Below are 18,153 nucleotides of genomic sequence, written 5' to 3' on the forward strand. Positions count from 1 at the left end.
ATTAATTATTTATATATTAAATTTATTTATTTTCTCAATCCTATTTAATTTGAAATAAATTTAAAAATTTATATTCATATTAAAAAAATTCTTTAGAAGATACATAATTCTAATAGATAAAAAATTGTTTCTTTAATCTTATATTGAACATCTTTAATTATCTTAAATTTTATTATTATTTTAAAATTATTAATTTTTATTTTGATTATATCATTTCATCATACTATGCACTATTATTTTTTCTTATTATTTTTTCATATGTATAACTATTATTGTCTCTCCGTCACTATTATGTTTCATTGTTTTATTGTCCTTCCTTGTTTTCTTCTTCTATTAACCTCAACCGCAATCTATTACCACCATATCATTATCGCAGGTCTCATTTTTGTTTATCACTTTGATTCATACATATCCATTGTATTAATTTTTTAGTTGTTAAAGATTTGTTAAAAAAAAGTATATTCTTGTTTGATTTAGATATCTAGATGTATAATTATTATATAAATACTTATTTTTTATACTTACTTGTTAAATCATATTTTATCGTTTAAAAAAATTAAGATATCAAGCATTCAAAAATTTGGTATAGAATAATAAAATAAAAAACAAAAAAATTCATAAGTTATTTAATTTTTTTAATATATAGAATAAGTGAATTTAAATTAATTTAGGTATAATACTAACAATGAAGATAAAAATTTATAAATATTTTGTAAATTTATTTATTTCACCACTACTCTTATATTAGCTTGTTCTCTCTTTCTTCTTCTATTTTTTATTCTCTTTCTATCTTTTCTTCAATTGCATTTAGTTACCATCATATATTAGTTCATGATTATTACACTCAAAGAGTGAATACTAATTCAAAAATAAAGTTCAAAAAGAAAAAGTCTCATAACTCTTATGTGAATTATTTACACTCATATAAATGTAACGAATGAATAAATTTAGCTTTTTTTTTATTATGAGTAAATTTTTTATTATCTAATGCATATAAATTAACATATTTTTATTATGATAAAAGTTGAAAATTAAAATTAAATGACATTAGTACTTTTTTGGTTTAATAAAATTAAAATAAAGTACAAAAATAAGAATAAAAACTAAAAAATAGGTGGCTCTAGAGAAGGATAATGTTAAATTTTATGTGATTATGTATAGGAACAATAATTTATTTTATTATATTTATTTTTGTACCAAATAATAAAAAAATTAAATTTTATGTCCGTTTTTTATTACTTATTTTACTTATTTATAATTGTTTAAATTAGACTTTATAGTTATTAAGTCATGTTTTCTTTCAACAAAAAAAATAATTACCAAATTATTTTCATTTTTTTATAGGAGCACATCTATTATATCATGATTTTAATAATTAATGTAAAATTTAAAAAATTAAATAAACATATATTTATTTTTATTCATTTAATAATGAATTATATATATTCCTATGCTCAAAAAATAGATTTAACTTCTTTTATAATAAATAGTTTTTCAATTCTTTTTTATTTATCCTATAAAAGTTAAACATTAAAACTAACGTTAACACTTTTTTATTAATAGAGCTAAAATATACATAAAAATAAACCTGAAATAAAAATAAAAATACAAAATTTTGAATCCCAAAATATAAAATGGTTATAAGATAAAAAAATTACTGAAATATAATTTTTATAAGATATTCCATGAATGAATTTAGATGAATGAATATTATATGTAAAATAAATTTTAATATATTGGTATAAAAATTATTATGTGCAATTTTTTTTTAAATATTGTCTTTGCTAAACTATTTTACTTTTATTCTTTTAAAAACATATCTACAGTACAAATAATCCGCATGAATAATTAACCTCCAATACAATTTTTTGATAGAGTTGCTATAAAAAGTGTGTGGAAGTTTTTTTATTCCACGTCACTTCTAGGTGTATGGGAGAAATTTTTTTTAATAATAAACTTTTTTCAGCTATTGAAACTTAAATTTAGACATTATATATTGTATAGGTATCTAGAGTATATTCAAAAAGTAGGATAACAATTTGAAAAAAAAAATTATTCTTTGTAAATTTATTTTTAAAAAAATTGTTCTTATTGAACTATTTTACTTTTATTTTTTAGAAATATATGCAAATAAAAAAATTTGCAATAATAATTTACATTCAATACAAAAAAATTTTTATTATGCAGTAAAAATAATATGAGATGATAGATAGTAAGAGAGGTAAAAGATAATGATAGAAGTTCTGCGAATGTGAATTAATGAGATAGAGAGAACGTAAATGTATGTGAGAAGAAAGAAGATAAGGCAGTGAAAATTTTTTAACATAGAATAACTAATATCTAGTGGGTAATATTAGAAAGGATAAAATTGAAAAAGAATTTTAGACACCAAAACAAGTTTTGCCATTATATATTGTTATAGATGGTAGAATTTCTCCCCTACATCCGTTAGTTAGTTACATAAAGAAACTAGTTCCAGCCTTACAGAATCACAACTCATCTGCTCTATTTCATTTTCATCTCTATTTCATTCACTGTTATAAAAAAATTATGTGTAACTTCTTTCTCAATTCTTTATTCTATTAATTTGCCTTTTAATTTGTTTTTTTTTTCAATTTTTCTTACTTCTATTTCTAATTCAGGATGCACTTCTCTGTATAGAACAATTATTATTAACATAAAAAATAGTTATTATGACAAAAATAAAAAAATAATAAATAAAAAATAATAGAAAAAATAGTTATTATAATAGAAATTAAAATTGTCAATCATGCAATGGGACTATTTTAATTCGAAAAGAATAAAAAAAAATCTAAATCTAAATTTATTAGATATTAAATAAAATAAAATTACATAAAACGTTATTATTTACTGTATAAATTAAATAAAAAATTACCAATATTTTTAAATAAATATTTTATACAACAACTGTCGAGCAAAAAGAATTGAACATCAAACTCCCATATTTTTTGTATATTGTTTTGTTATAGTATAAATAATATATAAATTATTTAATATTGTCAGAGCTAAAAAAAATTAAGAGATAAAATTAATATTTCTTTTAAGAATGATTATTTTTAAAATTATAAATTCACAATAAAAAATAAGAGTACATTAAAATAGTACCATAATAGTCACCAAAAATAATACCATAATAAAAAATAATTCAAAAGATAAAATTAACGAACTAATGAAATATATATATATGCACAACTAACCAATATCATCATCATTCAGTATATTATTTAAACCAATTCTAAAACTTAAATATCTAAAAACAAATGATAATTTATACCCACTAATATTATTATCGTTCTATTTATTACTTGGATTTGAACCAATTTTACTATTAATAAGAGATGAGATGAGAACTAAGCAATGAGAGTGGAGGCCTGGAGGCTAAGCAATGAGAGTGGAGGGCTGGAGGCTCGACAGTGGGTTTGTGGGTGTCTGAGTGAACTGGTGAAGACTAGGATTTGACCGATCGATTTTTTATCGATTTGGCAGTCTAATTCCGATTTTTTAATTTGGCGGTTTTTTTTCTACCCAAACCGTGTTTATCAACATTTTTCGGTTCGATCGACCAATTTAAACTAATTTTCAGAACATTGATATAAACCGTTATAGGCACCCGCTAATTTGAAATTAAACATAATCCGCTACTGGTAGCCACAGTTTACATTAAAATGGAGTTGGGCAGAAATTGCTATAAGTCATAGCAGTTTTTGAAGGAGGTGTAATACACATAAACAGTTGCTATCTATGCATAGATGAATTCTATGAACATTTCTGTGACACAATTAAATATAGTTATAATATAATTAACATTTGAGAGCTGAAATGATAATATGATTATTTATCAAATAAGAAAAAAATACTATTAAACTAGGAACTGAAGGTGCTATTGCATGGTAGCAACAATAAGTTTAATCTTACATATTTTTTAACTATTTCAAACACGCTGTTGACTGAGATTCATAACATACTCTCGCAATTTTGGTGGGGGTAAAAAATGTGCAAAACGAAGAATAGTTTGGATTAAATGGGACACAATGACGAGACCGAAGAAAGATAGAGGACTGGAGATCAAGGACCTAAGGACGCAAAATTTGGCTTTATTGGGCAAGCAATGTTGGCGTCTAATGAAATACCCTAATTCTACTCTATCAAGAATGCTCAAAGCTAAATATTTCAAATATACAGATTTTCTACATGCAGAGATAGGAAGTGTACCGTCGTGGAGCTGGTGAAATGTTCTTCAAGGGCGCAAGGTGATCGAGAAAGGTTTGATATGGAAAATAGGTTCTGGTACTAATGTTCGCATCTTCCATGACCCCCGACTCCCACCACCAGTGCCCCTTAATGTTCCTCAAAATGCACTTACAATCCCGCCAAATCTACAAGTGTCTTACATTATTGCGATACTAAATCCTGATAGAAGTTGGAATAGAAATCTGATTGAGTCAATTTTTTCAGTTGATATATGCAATAAATTTTTTCAATCAAACCAACAGAGGAGGGGGATGAAGTTAATTGGTGCTGGACAAAATCTGATATATATAAAGTTGGGTTAGGATACAAAATTGCTTATGGATTCTTTCATTCTCCTACTTCATTGAAGCCCCAGAACATACAGAACAACAGAGTATGGAATAGCATTTGGGAATTGAAACTACCTCATAAAATTAAGGTTTTTTTATGAAAAAGTCTTCATGAAAAACTTCCGGTGTTGCAACAAGTTCACAACTGGTTCGCATCCACTCCTGGTCTCCTGCCACTTGTCCAATATGCATGTTAAAGGCTGAATCAATTTCTCATACTTTGTTCCAATGCCCCCTGTCTTCAATAATATGGAATCTAAGCTTAATAACCCCTGACCTATGGATGAGAGAAGAATAGACCTTTTTCAATTGGTGGCAACGAGTCTTATCCTGGACAGTGGCTCAATTCGACGGTAGACAAAAGACCCTCCTCATAGCGACGCTGTGTTGGAGCACTTGGAAAGCGAGGAATCGGTGTGTTTTTTAGAAGGTAATAAGTCCGGCACCAGAGATAGTGAAAGAAGTCAGCAATTTAGTGCGTAAACTCGTGAGCCATACCTGATAGATGCTGCTAATTTTCTTTACTCTTACTTTACTCTTTTCTAAACTCTTAGTCTTTTAGTCACAGTTTGTGATAAATGAAAATACCCAATTTTTTGTACTTCTTTATGAAAACACTTTTATTTTATATTAATAAAATAACATTTATTTTTAAAAAAAATCTATGGCTTAAGTTAACTTCATTATAAGATTCTTAAACATTATCATTTTAAAAGTTCGATGAAATAATGAATTCAGTCTCAGTTTGGAAACTTTAAAAGTTTTTTTTTTTGAGTTTTTAACTTATGAAAAGTAGTAGTATTAATATTTGGTGCAATTTTTAAAATTAAATTGTAGTTTTCTAAGAAACTATTTAAGTGCTTATGAAAAAGTTAAAAAAAATAACTTCTCTTGTAATAAAAAGCTTTTTATCACATTTTTTAAAATAAATAGTTTTAGAACTAAAAAATCAAATAAAAAATAACTTATTTATAAGCTACTTTTAATATAAGTATTTATTATTTAAACTATTTTTAAAAAAAATTTAATTAAACTGTTTACTCAAACTAAACTTAAATAAATAATTAACTTGCTGCATTCAATGTAATTTACCATATATCGGACATAAGGACTTAATCAGCCCATATGCTTGCTACTTACGAAAATCGATTTAGATTATGCCAATTTGGACCCTAACATCGTGTTAATTTTTTTTTAAAGAAAAGTATATTTTTATTTAACTAAACAGAATTATTTGGGGTTTTGGATTTAAGTTTACTCACAAAAGTAGTTAAATATTTTTATCAGTCTAATTAATTCTTATTTCAATATATAAAAAAGATTGATATATTTGAATTAGTTTTTATCTCAAACTCATGTTTTGATTTTCTCTTTTAATTTTTTCCACACTTTTGAACAATGAACTCTAGATCACTGTAAAATTTAAAAGAATTTTAATGGAAGGACTCCTAAAAAAAGAACCCGCATTCTTCCTTTTCTTTCTTCTTTTAAGTCACTCAAATTCGTTTTTATCAACTTGTTGATTGTTGCTTGGAATCCAATTTGCGTCTTGTTAGTCAAATTAATTATGATTTATGTTTGAATATATATATAAGAAAAATACACTGAATAATTATCTGACTTCGTGAATGAATAAATTAACGGAAACGAATCTAAACATAATTTCAATCGATGTTAATATACTAATCAACATACTTACTTTGCTAAGGTAAACTTTTGAAAATATTTATGTGGCAAGAAGAGAGAGTTTCGGGCCACATAAAAAGCTTTTGTTTTTTTTTTTGTTTTTTAAATTTAAGAGTGAAACTCGGATCCGAGACCTCTAATCCGAGACCTCTAAATGAAGATGGAGAGATTATGTCATTTGAACGGTATTTCGTTGGCATAAAAAGCTTTTGTTTATTGTGTTCTCAATGATGTTTTGCATGTCTAAATTTCCATAATCCTAGATAATAATAATAAAAAAATAAAACGTTAATCATTGTATATTAAGATTCTTTGAATATGTTATTGTATATTAATTTCCTGCTTCTAACTATTATCTTATCTAACAATATGGCTACGCCAACCGTGGAGAGCTCTCGACAAGCGATAGAAACATAAGATGAGAAGACACCACATCCAACTCAAAACCTTAAGGTTTCAAGTTAATGAGTCTCTCATCTTATAAACTCCTCACTCTTCCATGCTTTCTTTGATGTGGGACTAACTTCAACACTCCTCACACTTGCAACACTAACATTCCTAAGGGTTAACAATGCTATCAATTACATGATATGATTGTATGAATGTCCTTATTGTTGAAAAGGTTAGATCAAAGTAGTGACCAATGAAAAAATGGAGCAGTGCTCTTAACATATTATTTTACTAGTATCCTGGCCAGTGATCACTGAGTCTTGACATTGTTGATATTATTTTCCATGCTATTTCTTGTTTCTGGAAGACCACTCCCCATGCCAAACATTCCCCATCTAAATTTCCTAAAATTAATCAATGTGGTAAGTATTTTGGTCATTTCGTGAGAATAGGAAAATCATTTGTGAAACATTCAACTATATATACATATAAAGACAAAAAAAAATTTCGTGAGAATAGGAAAATCATTTGTGAAACATTCAACTATCTATACATATATAGACAAAAAAAAAAAAATATCTATATATATTATGAAAGGAAGCCATAAGCCATGCGTACAAGCATCTTGGTTCACGGCTTAAAGTAGGATCTGGAGAAGGGTCACATTCAAAGGATGTAATGTAGGTAGCCTAATCTGATAATTGTTGCTCTAAAGTTCCTTTTTTATATATTCTAAGAACAATTATTGTTTTGGATAACTTTTGTACCTGTAAAGGCGTTAGTATATATAAACATGTGATAAAACCAGAAATAGTTTGCAGGGGGATTCAAATGAAAATGCCACAACAGTTAGTTCGCATCAGCTTAGTGCATTCGCCCCATGCACGCTAGAATAATAGACAAGAAAACCTAGTAGATTTTCATGCAAAAATTCAAGCTTTCCAACAAAAATTGTAGTAAAAAAAAGAAAGCATGTAATGAAAGATTATCTAGGAAGCCATGTAATCAGCTATGAATTTGAGAAGAAGAAACGAAAAGAAAAGAGTAAACAACAGAAAATCTTGTTACCTGATGCAATATGGTGATATAGAAAATAATGGATCAAAATCCCAATCACTACCGCCAGAGCCCAAGGGAACACTGGGAAGGAAAGATTCACCAAATAATTGTAAATACTGTGAATATAAAGCAAACTAACAAAGCTTTGAGATGAATATAAAGCAAATTAACTGCATGGAGGGTTGATCTTACCAAAGACAAAATGAAAGTCTCAATGCATTTCGTGCCTCTGGACCCTTTTGTTCCTTCCCCTCTCATTTATCTTGGCAACCTAGAGTTCTTTCGCTTAAGGATGTGTTCGTGTGTGCGACGGGAAGGAAATGAAGGGTTTGACGAGTGAAAAGGACTCCTAGTTACTCTTGAAACCCCTTGTTTTCCTCCAAAATCACAACTCACAAACACAACCTTAACCATAGGTTATCTCCACCCCCCCTCTTCTCTTTTTTCAAATAATAATAACAGCCCACCTAACCCCCTCCATAGAACAAAATTGGGTAAAATAAAAGAAACAAAATCAGCATATAAGTATAACAGTAGAAGTTGCACTTCAAGAAAATTACTTCTGCAGTTGTTGAACCTCAGCAGGGAATATATATTCTTTTCTGCTCTAGCAAATGACTGCTCAAGGATCATGAAGTAAGATTGATTAAAGAGAATTTCTTTGGTGAAGAGTAGAATTGGATGAAGGGTAAAGATTTTTACTAAATTTATAAAGAACATGTGCATTGCGCATGATAATTTTTTTGTGTGGTCTTTTTCTTTATTAAAAAAAGTTATCTTCACTCTTCATCAAAACTTCACTCCTCACCATAGTATTACCCTTGATTAAAGAAGCATGAGAATGAGCTTTAACCCAAACACAATCAATCTTCTTTCAAAACATGCCAATCAGTGCAGCTACTGCAAAGTGGGAGGACTTGTAGCCATTTGATAAATTAAATCAACAGCTTTGGCTGGAGTAAATCCAGTTATCATTCCATTCAAAAACACCGGCAATCAATGTTGATGCTGAAAAAGGAGAGGATTTACGGCCATTTGAGAACTTAAATCGGAGGCTAAAGGCTGGAGCAATCCACTATTTGACAATTCTTCCAAGGCTTTAATGTCTTGTTGCAAACGAGCCACATGTAGAACGGTATGATCAAGGACTAAAGGATCATCTGGTGGATTATGGAGAAGGGTGAGCAAAGCCTGTTTATAAACTTGAGCAGACAACAACGGCCTTGTAACCTGCCGACTTCTACAGAAAGTTGCCACCTTGATTACATGTTTACAAAGGTTTCCCAGCCTAGACCAAGAACAATCACAAAGTGAAAATTCTAAGCCAGGATTCCAAACTGTATACACCAAGTTTCTGTCAGTCTGAGAAAGAACTTTTGCATGACGGAGATTTTGCTCATCCAGTATCACATCAACATCTGGAATATTGAGAGCGTGATACCAAGCATTGGCAGATAAAGATTTGTCTTGTAGATTCGCAAAATAGCCAGTATCTAAACTGTATTGGTCTAGCCAATACAAGGAGAGAAATCCAGTAGTTAAAGTGTGGATTAACCAGTCAAGTCTTGGCCAGAAATTAGCATTATTCTCTTTCAAAAGTGTGGATTTCAATTTTATGTGATATGATTCTATTGCAGCAAGTGACTCGGGCATTGTCAACGGTAGTGACTTTATGCCATTAATCCACATATCTGCATGAGAAAGCACGGAAATACTATTATATCAAGAAGTGCTATTCATTTTAAAGATGTTCGAATGAATGGATACGCTGGTAGTTATAATGACAAAAGTTAGCCAATTGAAGATATGGTTGTGAATGTTGCTCAGCAAAAACGGAACTGAAATGAATGAATTTGATCAAAATCTGGACCACGTAAAGGCCAGATTGGGAATGATTACGATGCAGGCTACAATGCAAGTGTTGATATTTCCTCAATGAATACGAAAGAAACCATCCATCACTTGCAAATTACCTATACTTGGTAGCCACTTGCTCTTGAAATACTCCATGAAAGAACATTGATCAACAAAAATTTGCATAAACTCTTCAAGTGCATCCATAGCATTTGGTCCACATCTTGTACAGTAAAGAATCCATCCAAGGTGCCGTAACATCTCCCTTTGCACCTCAAAGTTGCAACATGTCTTAAAAAGCTTTTTGATCCAAGAACGGCGAACATGCCAGGCACATAACAAGATGCGACACTGGAATGCCTCTCTACAACAAGCAAGATCTCATAACATTTGATATTAAGTGGTTATTGCACCAAAACAAGATTTCCAAATGAAATTAAAAGAAATGCAATAATGTTTTTACCTTATGCTATTATAGTCAAAAGATGGATCATCCAGTATAACAGCACTAGGCCTCCATCTAGGATCCTTGGCTCGTATCTTTTCAGATAGCAATGCAATCCATTTATGTATGTCTTTTCCGACAAAGGATGAGGTGATTATCCAAGCAACGGGAATTGCATTTTGAGATGAACCAAAAACAAGTAACGAACACACTGGATACTGTCAGGGACGAGAAAGGAAATAAGACATTATACAATCCTGCAGCATGAAATAATTAAATTTCAAGTTTCTAAACTCACTACATCTGTTTCTTGTAAGCATGAATTTTATTCTCGACCGAAATTAGGGGTAATTAAGCTAAACATATAATTAAACAACAGATTGTAAACAACTAGCTTCCTTCTTGAAAAGGTACATACAAAAACAACATGCAATACCTTAAGCTTCTTCAAGCCAAATGTTGAATGAAAAGAAATGAAACTCTTATTTCCATAACGAATCATCTGTTGCAGCTGCCAATCTGTCTGTATGCCCAAAACAAATGATTGTGAACCTGAGTTATCTTGGTAATAGAAAACATGCTTCTGATGGCGTTGGACCCATATCTTTACACTGCATTCATCGTTTTCCTGCAATTCATGTGAAGAATTACGGATACTCCGTTCCATGTTGCGCACATCATTTCGAGTGAGAAAATCATCACGGTTTTGGGGTCCACCTTGCTTCTGCATAACCTCTACATGGTGCTGTATTATGTTATCAAGAGATATCCCAACATAAAGCATAGACATCACTTTCTGGCGTAACTCATCGGAAATGCGTGGAGCATACATAGCTCTTGTTCCTATTGCATCCCTATCAAGTATTCCATGACACGGTGCCCCTGTTTTGTCTACATGCCTTCTTTGGTTGTATATTATTAGAGCAAGAAGAGGGCGTGTATATAATCTTTTAACAGTGAAATGGCAAAGGCAACCTCTCATCATATGACGCCTCCCTGGTCTGCTTCCCTTCCCTGAAGCAGGCTTGGTACTTTTGCTATCTCCTATGCACGAGTCACCTTCTCGATAGTCCTCAGGACCATAAGAACACCAGTACCTGAATCAATATATGATTTTGTATTGTTAATTAAAGGAATCTTTTCATACTTAAAGACAATTTTTTATAACTTGAGAATAACAATATATATCACTTTGATACACATATTTTTTCTCTCTTAATGTGAACTGCAAACCATATAACTTTAATATTATAAGTGTATAACAGTATAAAAATCAATTAAAAGATAACATACAAGGTATATTCAAGATAGCCGTCAACCCTTGGTTTAGTGACACTCCCCTCAGGTCTCTTCCTCCTTGATTCTACACGGAAGCTAGCAGGACATTCTGGATTTGAAGACTCCCCTTTCACAAAACCATCCACTCTGACAAAAGGAATCAGAGCAATATCATCACCCCCTTGGCGACCACCCTCTAATTTCACCCAATTTATGTGAGCAGCAGAGAACTCAGCACATGGGGGATCTTGAACTGGAAGGTTTAGAATGTCTTCCATTCTCGGCATCTACAATTCCAAACAGAAAGTGTCAGCTATATTAAAAACTATATGTGCATTGTATGGACTTCTGAAAGAAGCTATGATCAGTATGAATTTTCATCTCAGCTCTCACCAAAGAAAAGAAAAGATGCAAATGCAACCTCTTTGCCTTCCGAACAAGGCATGAGAAAGTGTATGCTAGAAACTAACTACTACCATTCATATCTCAGTTCTTTCAGCATATACTTTCTTCAAAAGATTATAGGGACATCTCTCCCATATATTCCAACATAGATAAATTTTAGAGTATTGTCAAATTTTCCTAAAAATCCTCCTAATCTAAAATCCTAATCACAATGGCATGAGTTCTAACTTCAAATTGAAGTCAAATTCTGAATCAGAAGGAATATCAGGCACACCACCTAGAAAGATTTAGCATTTTCAAATAAATTATCAAGAGTCAAAAGCACAATAATCATAAAAACGAAAGAATTTTTTTTTAATTTGTCTTCAGATATCTCTCCAAAACCTTTGAACATGATATGAAACTAACCTTATCTCAAGATATTGGAGCTATTCCTCCGACAAGCTTATATCACAATTCGAGTTTGGCGCTTAGAAATTTTTAGGTATCAGAATAGAATAGAAATTAAGCATGAAGCACTGAGTAAATTGGAAGTGTGATAGTGGTTATTAGCCAATTAACCAGTGTAAATGCAAAGTTGTAAACGTTAGAGAATGAAAAATGTAAACTCAATTCATTATTCGTCTACACTGAGAAATTCATCATTGGTAACACTAACAGTCATCGCAGAGAGAGAGAGAGAGAGAGAGAGATATATGATCAGATGAATATTTTTTTGTTTTTTGTTTTTTTTTTTTATCTTTTGTTTTGTTTATTCGGAATATCGTCGTGGATAATAAACCAAAAACTGAATGCTAAAAAACAAAAACTACTGCTTTAATTTTGGGTTGGGCTTTGTACCCATTTATGTGGCCAATTACAGAGCTTGGGTTTCTAAATTCATATTTTGTTATTTCTGAAGTATATGTATGTCTGATTTCGCCAAAATTAAATCACTGTTTGACCCAACAAAAAACAAATTTGTTTGGTGGCTGACTGGGTATCAAAAGAAATAGTTTATTAATCCTGGAAAAAAAAAAGAAATGGTTTATTGAATACAGAAAGAAATTGTTCCATAATACCAAAAAACAGAAAGAAATTGTTTCGATCGAAGTCTTAAAAAGTTAAAAGTGTTCTTGAGAGTTTATTTAGAAGGTTTGGAATTAAAATTTATTCAAAACTGATTTTTTTTCTTGCTTTAAAACAACTTATTTCTTTGAGAATTTTAATTTTAATTTTTTATTTGTAAATTAGACTAAAATAGATCTTTTAATTTCTATAATCATAAAATTAAATTTTAAATAAAAATATTTTTTTTAAAATAATAGAATTTTTTTATATTAAATAATAGTAATGTTAGAAAGCCAACATATTTTATGATTTATAGTCATTAATTAATTATTATTAGTATTTTTAATAGTATAAAATTATATCTAATAATGTAAAATTATGCATATTTTTTTGTGATTAAATACTGACTAAATTATAATAAAAATATTGATCCTAAAATTTTCTCATTAAATAATTTTTAAACAAGTTATGAGAATTAAGATTGGTTTTATAGACTAAAATCGTCTCTCAATTTACTAAAGTGACATTCTTAAAATTTTTTGGTATTTTTCATTAATAACGTGCTAATAGGACAAAATGATGAGNATTTGTATTTTTAAATTTTATTTTATATTAATTAATTGTTGTTAATTAATAATTATTTAAATTTTATTTTTAAAAAAATATAAAATTCATTCTTCTTAATTATAATTGTTTAAAATTGACTAATTAAAAATTGTTTATTTATATATATTTTTTTCTCTATTATTGTCAACAAATTTTGGGTATGCTAAGAACTTATCACGTACTATATATGTATGAGGTCTTTGATATCCAAACTAAAAGTCTAAAACTTAAGTATAAAAATAAATTTAATTTAAATACAATATTAGTATAAAATAGTGTTATACATTTAATTAATTTCGTAATATTATTTTAATAAAAATAACTACTTTTTATATTGTTTGTATGAATAATTATTTAAAAAATAGATATAATTACATGACTGTATAAAATATGTTACACTCTCAATACATTAAAATTAAGCAGTATGAAAATTTGTATAGATACGTCAGTTATCATTAAGGTTTTGCTGCAAACTATAGCGTGTATGAACCCGAGTAGTTTAAGATACTCCAATTACTAATAGATAAATTATATGATGATGATATAAGTTTATAAATTTTTTTTTATAAGATGAAAGAGATATTGAATTAGAATCTATATTTTGAACATTAATAAAATAATAAAGAATAACGGTAAAAAAAATTTATATTTTCTCTATACAACTTCAATCTATATAGTACCTTACTAATATTATGCTTAAGACTGACACTATAGTAGATAATAGTTTTACCAAGAAGATAAAAATTAATGGTATAAATATAAGAAATTTGAATTGTAATACTCGTTCTGAAATTTATTGAATGTCTTTAGATTCTCTTCTCTAACTCTATTTGTATTTTTCTCTTTTAGTTAGTTCATCCTTTTCTATCTTAAGTATATTCCAATATAAATACTATACTTCACAACTCGAGCCACATTTCTCAACATTCAAGTCCATTATCCATGTAGTAACAATATGTCTATATACAGTTATACACTCTGCTTTAGAAAGATTTTTTTTTTTAATAAAATAAAAGATCAGAAAACATTACCATCATTATATATCATTGTGAAGCTTAAGTAGTATTTTATATGGTGGGGGCAACGAGGAAGATGAGAATATATTCAAGTTAATATTGGATGTAGAGCATTATTCGGACAATAGCACATTAATGGTGACAAAGAAACTAAGGTGCTTTGATGGGACATTAATGGTATTTGTGTGCAGAAAACAGAGGAGGGTGACATTATATTTTTACATGTAATGCTGATCCTCAACATTATATTAGACAATCGTGAGTGGTAGGGTTAGTTGGTGACGTCAATTTTTCAACATTGCCTTTTAGGATCAGTCCATAATGGTTTAGGTATTTCAAGTACTTTAACATCATTATTTTAGGATAATTATTTTAAGAGTAAAGTATATTTTTTATTCTTGAAATTTAACAAAAATTTTAAAAATATCTTAAGTTTTATTTTGTTTTAATTTTGTCCTAAAAATTTTTTATTTGGATCAAATATATCCCTGACGGCTAATTTTTCAAAAAATTTAAGACCAATTTAACAATAATTTCATAAAAACAATTCTCAATACAAGTAAATCAAGCATAATTTTCATGCATTATTGTTAGTTTGGTCTTAAATTTTTTGAAAATTTAGCCGTCGAGGATATATTTGATGCAAATCGAAAACTTTTGGGACAAAATTGAAACAAAATAAAAAAAACTTAGAAGTATTTTTAAAACTTTTAAGATCTTATTTAATAGACATATATTTATGTAAAAAAAATTTTATTTTGTGTTTTATGTGGAATCAGAAGAAGTATTTATATACACACATGCATGTTATATTTGAGTTAAAATATTTACAATTTTGTTGTCTAAAATTAAAATTGTAATGCCCCACATGTCCTAATACTTAATTTTTCTCCCTTTGGTTATTGATGATATGCGACTTTACTTACAAGATAGTTCAGTTACTTTGTATTCAAACATTTGTAAAATTATTTTTCGTCTTTTCTCGCTACAGTCATGAAAAAAAAGTGTTATTACTGATTTTAAAATGTACTGCATTACTTATTGCATTAGTCGGATATAATGGAGGATGAAAAATTAGTGCTGGAACATTAACATTGCATTTGGAGTTGGTTAGAATCTATTGCATCCCTACTGTAGTGTTCATCTTTGTGATTTTGGTCATCAAGAATTATATTTGGAGTCTCAATATTGGATATAATGCACAATCATGTACTTATGAAGATGGTTATAATAATTTGTCTTAAGAGTATGAAAACTGCAGGAATAAGTACTGTACTTCCATGTAATATGGTTTATCATTATATCAAGGCCATTAATCCATTATGGCTCTATAAATGTACATAAATAATTAAATGTACACAAATAAAATAAGATGTATGTCCCTTAGATTATTAATTTCTGATGGATGGTAGTTTCAAATATTTAGATTTGTTACTTAAAAATAAAATGACCGAATAAAAATTAGGCAGAGTATTAAAAAGTATTGTGGAGATGCAAGACATTAGAGCTAATCAATTTCAGCTATTGAATATATAGTTATTAAAAGTATACTATATATCGTGTACTATATTGTTTGAAATTTGATTTATACATTTGATATAATTATTATGCAACATGAGAAGTTTATAAAAAAGTTAGCAGAAGTTCAGATCTAACATACCGAAACTCAAGCATATAGAATGGAGCTATCACCAATTGATGAATACTTGATTTGGGAGGAAGTGTGTGGTGGGTAAAAGAAGAATCGAGTTTACCGAAAAAGGGTCATTCTTTTCTACCTCTATCAAGTTTGGAACCACTTCTATCAATTCTGTATTTGGAAGAACACCTAGAAATCAAAATTCTGTTCCTGATTTGTAAGAACAGATTCATAATATCAATGAAGAGCTTTTTCAGCGTGTTACTCAACAAATAGATGAGCGTATTAATAAGTTGTTAGATACACGCTTGGCTCCCTTGAAAAAGACTCAAAAGAAGTTAGAAAAGTTGGAACGGGCAATTGGAAAGGCCAAGAACGAAAAGCTGAAACAGAAGAGATGGAATGAGGTTTATGTTAGCTATTATGAGAAGGTTAGAGCGTCAAGTAGTTCTAGTGCAATTCCACTACCATCGCCACCGCTGCCACCCTCAATGTCTTCGGATGAGGACTATGATGATGATGAGGATGAAGATGACACTGAAGATTATAACTGATAGTTTTAGCATGGTTGAACAATATACTAGGAATTATAGTTGATAATCAATACACTTTGTTTATGTTTTGAATTATATTGACTTGCTTGTTTATAGTACTTTTCTTTTAATTTGATAATACGATAAATTTGTTTATTTTTTAAAATATTATAAATATTTGAATACAAATTAGATAAAAATTTGTATTAAATTTATATTTATTTTGTATGAAAACAAGTTTATTTTGTAATTGAAAAAATTAAAAAAATTCTATTTTACCTTACTGACGGATTTACAGACGGATTTTCTGCTTGTAATCAAAGTGGAAGATAATTTTTCAAGGTTCAAATTACAGACGAAAAATCTGTCAAAAAATTTGTCTGTAATTACAGACAAAAAATCTGTTAGAAAATCTTCTGTAATTACAGACGGAAAATTCGTCTGAAAATTCATCTGTAATTACAGACGAAAAATTCGTCAGAAAATTCGTCTGTAATTACAGACGAAAAATTCGTCGACTTCAGGAAATGGATGGAGAATTTACAGAGGAAAAATCCGTCGGTAACTGGTAAAAATCCGTCGATAATTTTCCGACGAAAAAAATCTGTCGGTAAATAATTTCCGACGAAACTTTTACAGAGGGACAAAATCCGTCAGTAACCAAAAATCCGTCTGTAATAAAGACTAAATCTGTCTGTATTAATCCATTTTCTAATTGTGGATAATAATAACGACGATAACGATAACGACAATACGTGTAAGAAGAAAAAGACTATGATTATAACGATAATGATCATGATGATGAAGATGGTAGAGGAGAAGGAGAAAAAGAAAAGAGGAGAATAAATTTCAATGATGATGATGATGATGATGATGATGATGATGATGATGATGATGATGATGATGATGAGGAGGAGGAGGAGGAGTTAGTAACGAACTAACGATGATAACAAAAGAGAAAAATAACAAAAAAGAAGAATGTGTATAGCAGGAGCACAAAGAAACGTATGCGCGTGAGTATAAATGATTTGTTAAACTTATTTGATTAATTAACTTGTATGTAAAAATTTATTCTTTTGGTGTTACCTCATTAATAATATATATAAGATTATATACTCATATGAGACTTTTTATTTAAAAATATACAAACTAAAAATATAAATATATAATTTTTTTATTTACAAAATTAAGATGTTTAAATATTTATATTTTTAAAAAATATAAGCACCCCTCTAATAAACTTTATCAAATTAAACCTACCCTAAATGACTAAATCTATCTAAGTTTTGATGCTATAAAAAGAATGACTAAACTATCAAATATTTTTAATGATCGAGTTTCGAACAAAAATAACTTAAAAGATTAAATAACAAAAAAATATAATAAAAAACTTAAAAACATGACAAAAACGTCTCGATATGAAGTAAATAGTTTTGTCATTTTTTTTTTTTTACTTTTGTAAGCGTATTTTTGTTCTTTCTAGTTTTTTAATTATTTTTATGAAAGATTAAAATTTTTAGTGACATTCTTTTCTTCCCTAATTTGTAGAATCTAACCCAACAAAATTTAACGGGATTCACGAAATTCCAAA

The 18,153-nt window shown here is 28.8% G+C and overlaps 1 protein-coding gene across 4 annotated transcripts; it reads right to left on the bottom strand.

Moving 5' to 3' along the window:
* Positions 1-6,557: 6,557 nt before the first annotated feature.
* LOC107463085 (uncharacterized) lies at positions 6,558-12,444 on the bottom strand. Of its 4 annotated transcripts, none has more exons than XM_052253137.1 (9): positions 12,127-12,444; positions 11,329-11,600; positions 10,472-11,132; positions 10,054-10,253; positions 9,710-9,954; positions 8,766-9,427; positions 7,929-8,168; positions 7,746-7,817; positions 6,558-7,081 (listed from the first exon to the last, which is right to left on the bottom strand). In XM_052253137.1, the coding sequence occupies exons 2-7, from the start codon at positions 11,598-11,600 to the stop codon at positions 8,154-8,156; spliced, it is 2,055 nt and encodes a 684-aa protein (XP_052109097.1). In that variant the 5' UTR covers positions 12,127-12,444; the 3' UTR covers positions 6,558-7,081; positions 7,746-7,817; positions 7,929-8,153. The 4 variants fall into 4 exon arrangements, with proteins under 4 accessions (XP_052109097.1, XP_052109095.1, XP_052109096.1 ...); XM_052253135.1 differs by having other exon boundaries at positions 8,556-9,427; XM_052253136.1 differs by having other exon boundaries at positions 6,558-7,072; positions 8,297-9,427.
* Positions 12,445-18,153: the final 5,709 nt, after the last annotated feature.

The sequence above is a fragment of the Arachis duranensis genome, chromosome 8, assembly GCF_000817695.3.
Source record: "Arachis duranensis cultivar V14167 chromosome 8, aradu.V14167.gnm2.J7QH, whole genome shotgun sequence".
NCBI classification, from domain to species: Eukaryota; Viridiplantae; Streptophyta; class Magnoliopsida; order Fabales; family Fabaceae; genus Arachis; species Arachis duranensis.

Coding starts and splice junctions, on each gene's coding strand:
- LOC107463085 (XM_052253135.1), bottom strand. CDS start 11,600: ATGCCGAGAATGGAAGACATTCTAAACCTTCCAGTTCAAGATCCCCCA. Junction 11,133..11,328: donor GGCTATCTTGAATATACCTT/GTATGTTATCTT, acceptor ATATTGATTCAG/GTACTGGTGTTCTTATGGTC. Junction 9,428..9,709: donor CAAGTGGCTACCAAGTATAG/GTAATTTGCAAG, acceptor TTTCTCATGCAG/ATATGTGGATTAATGGCATA.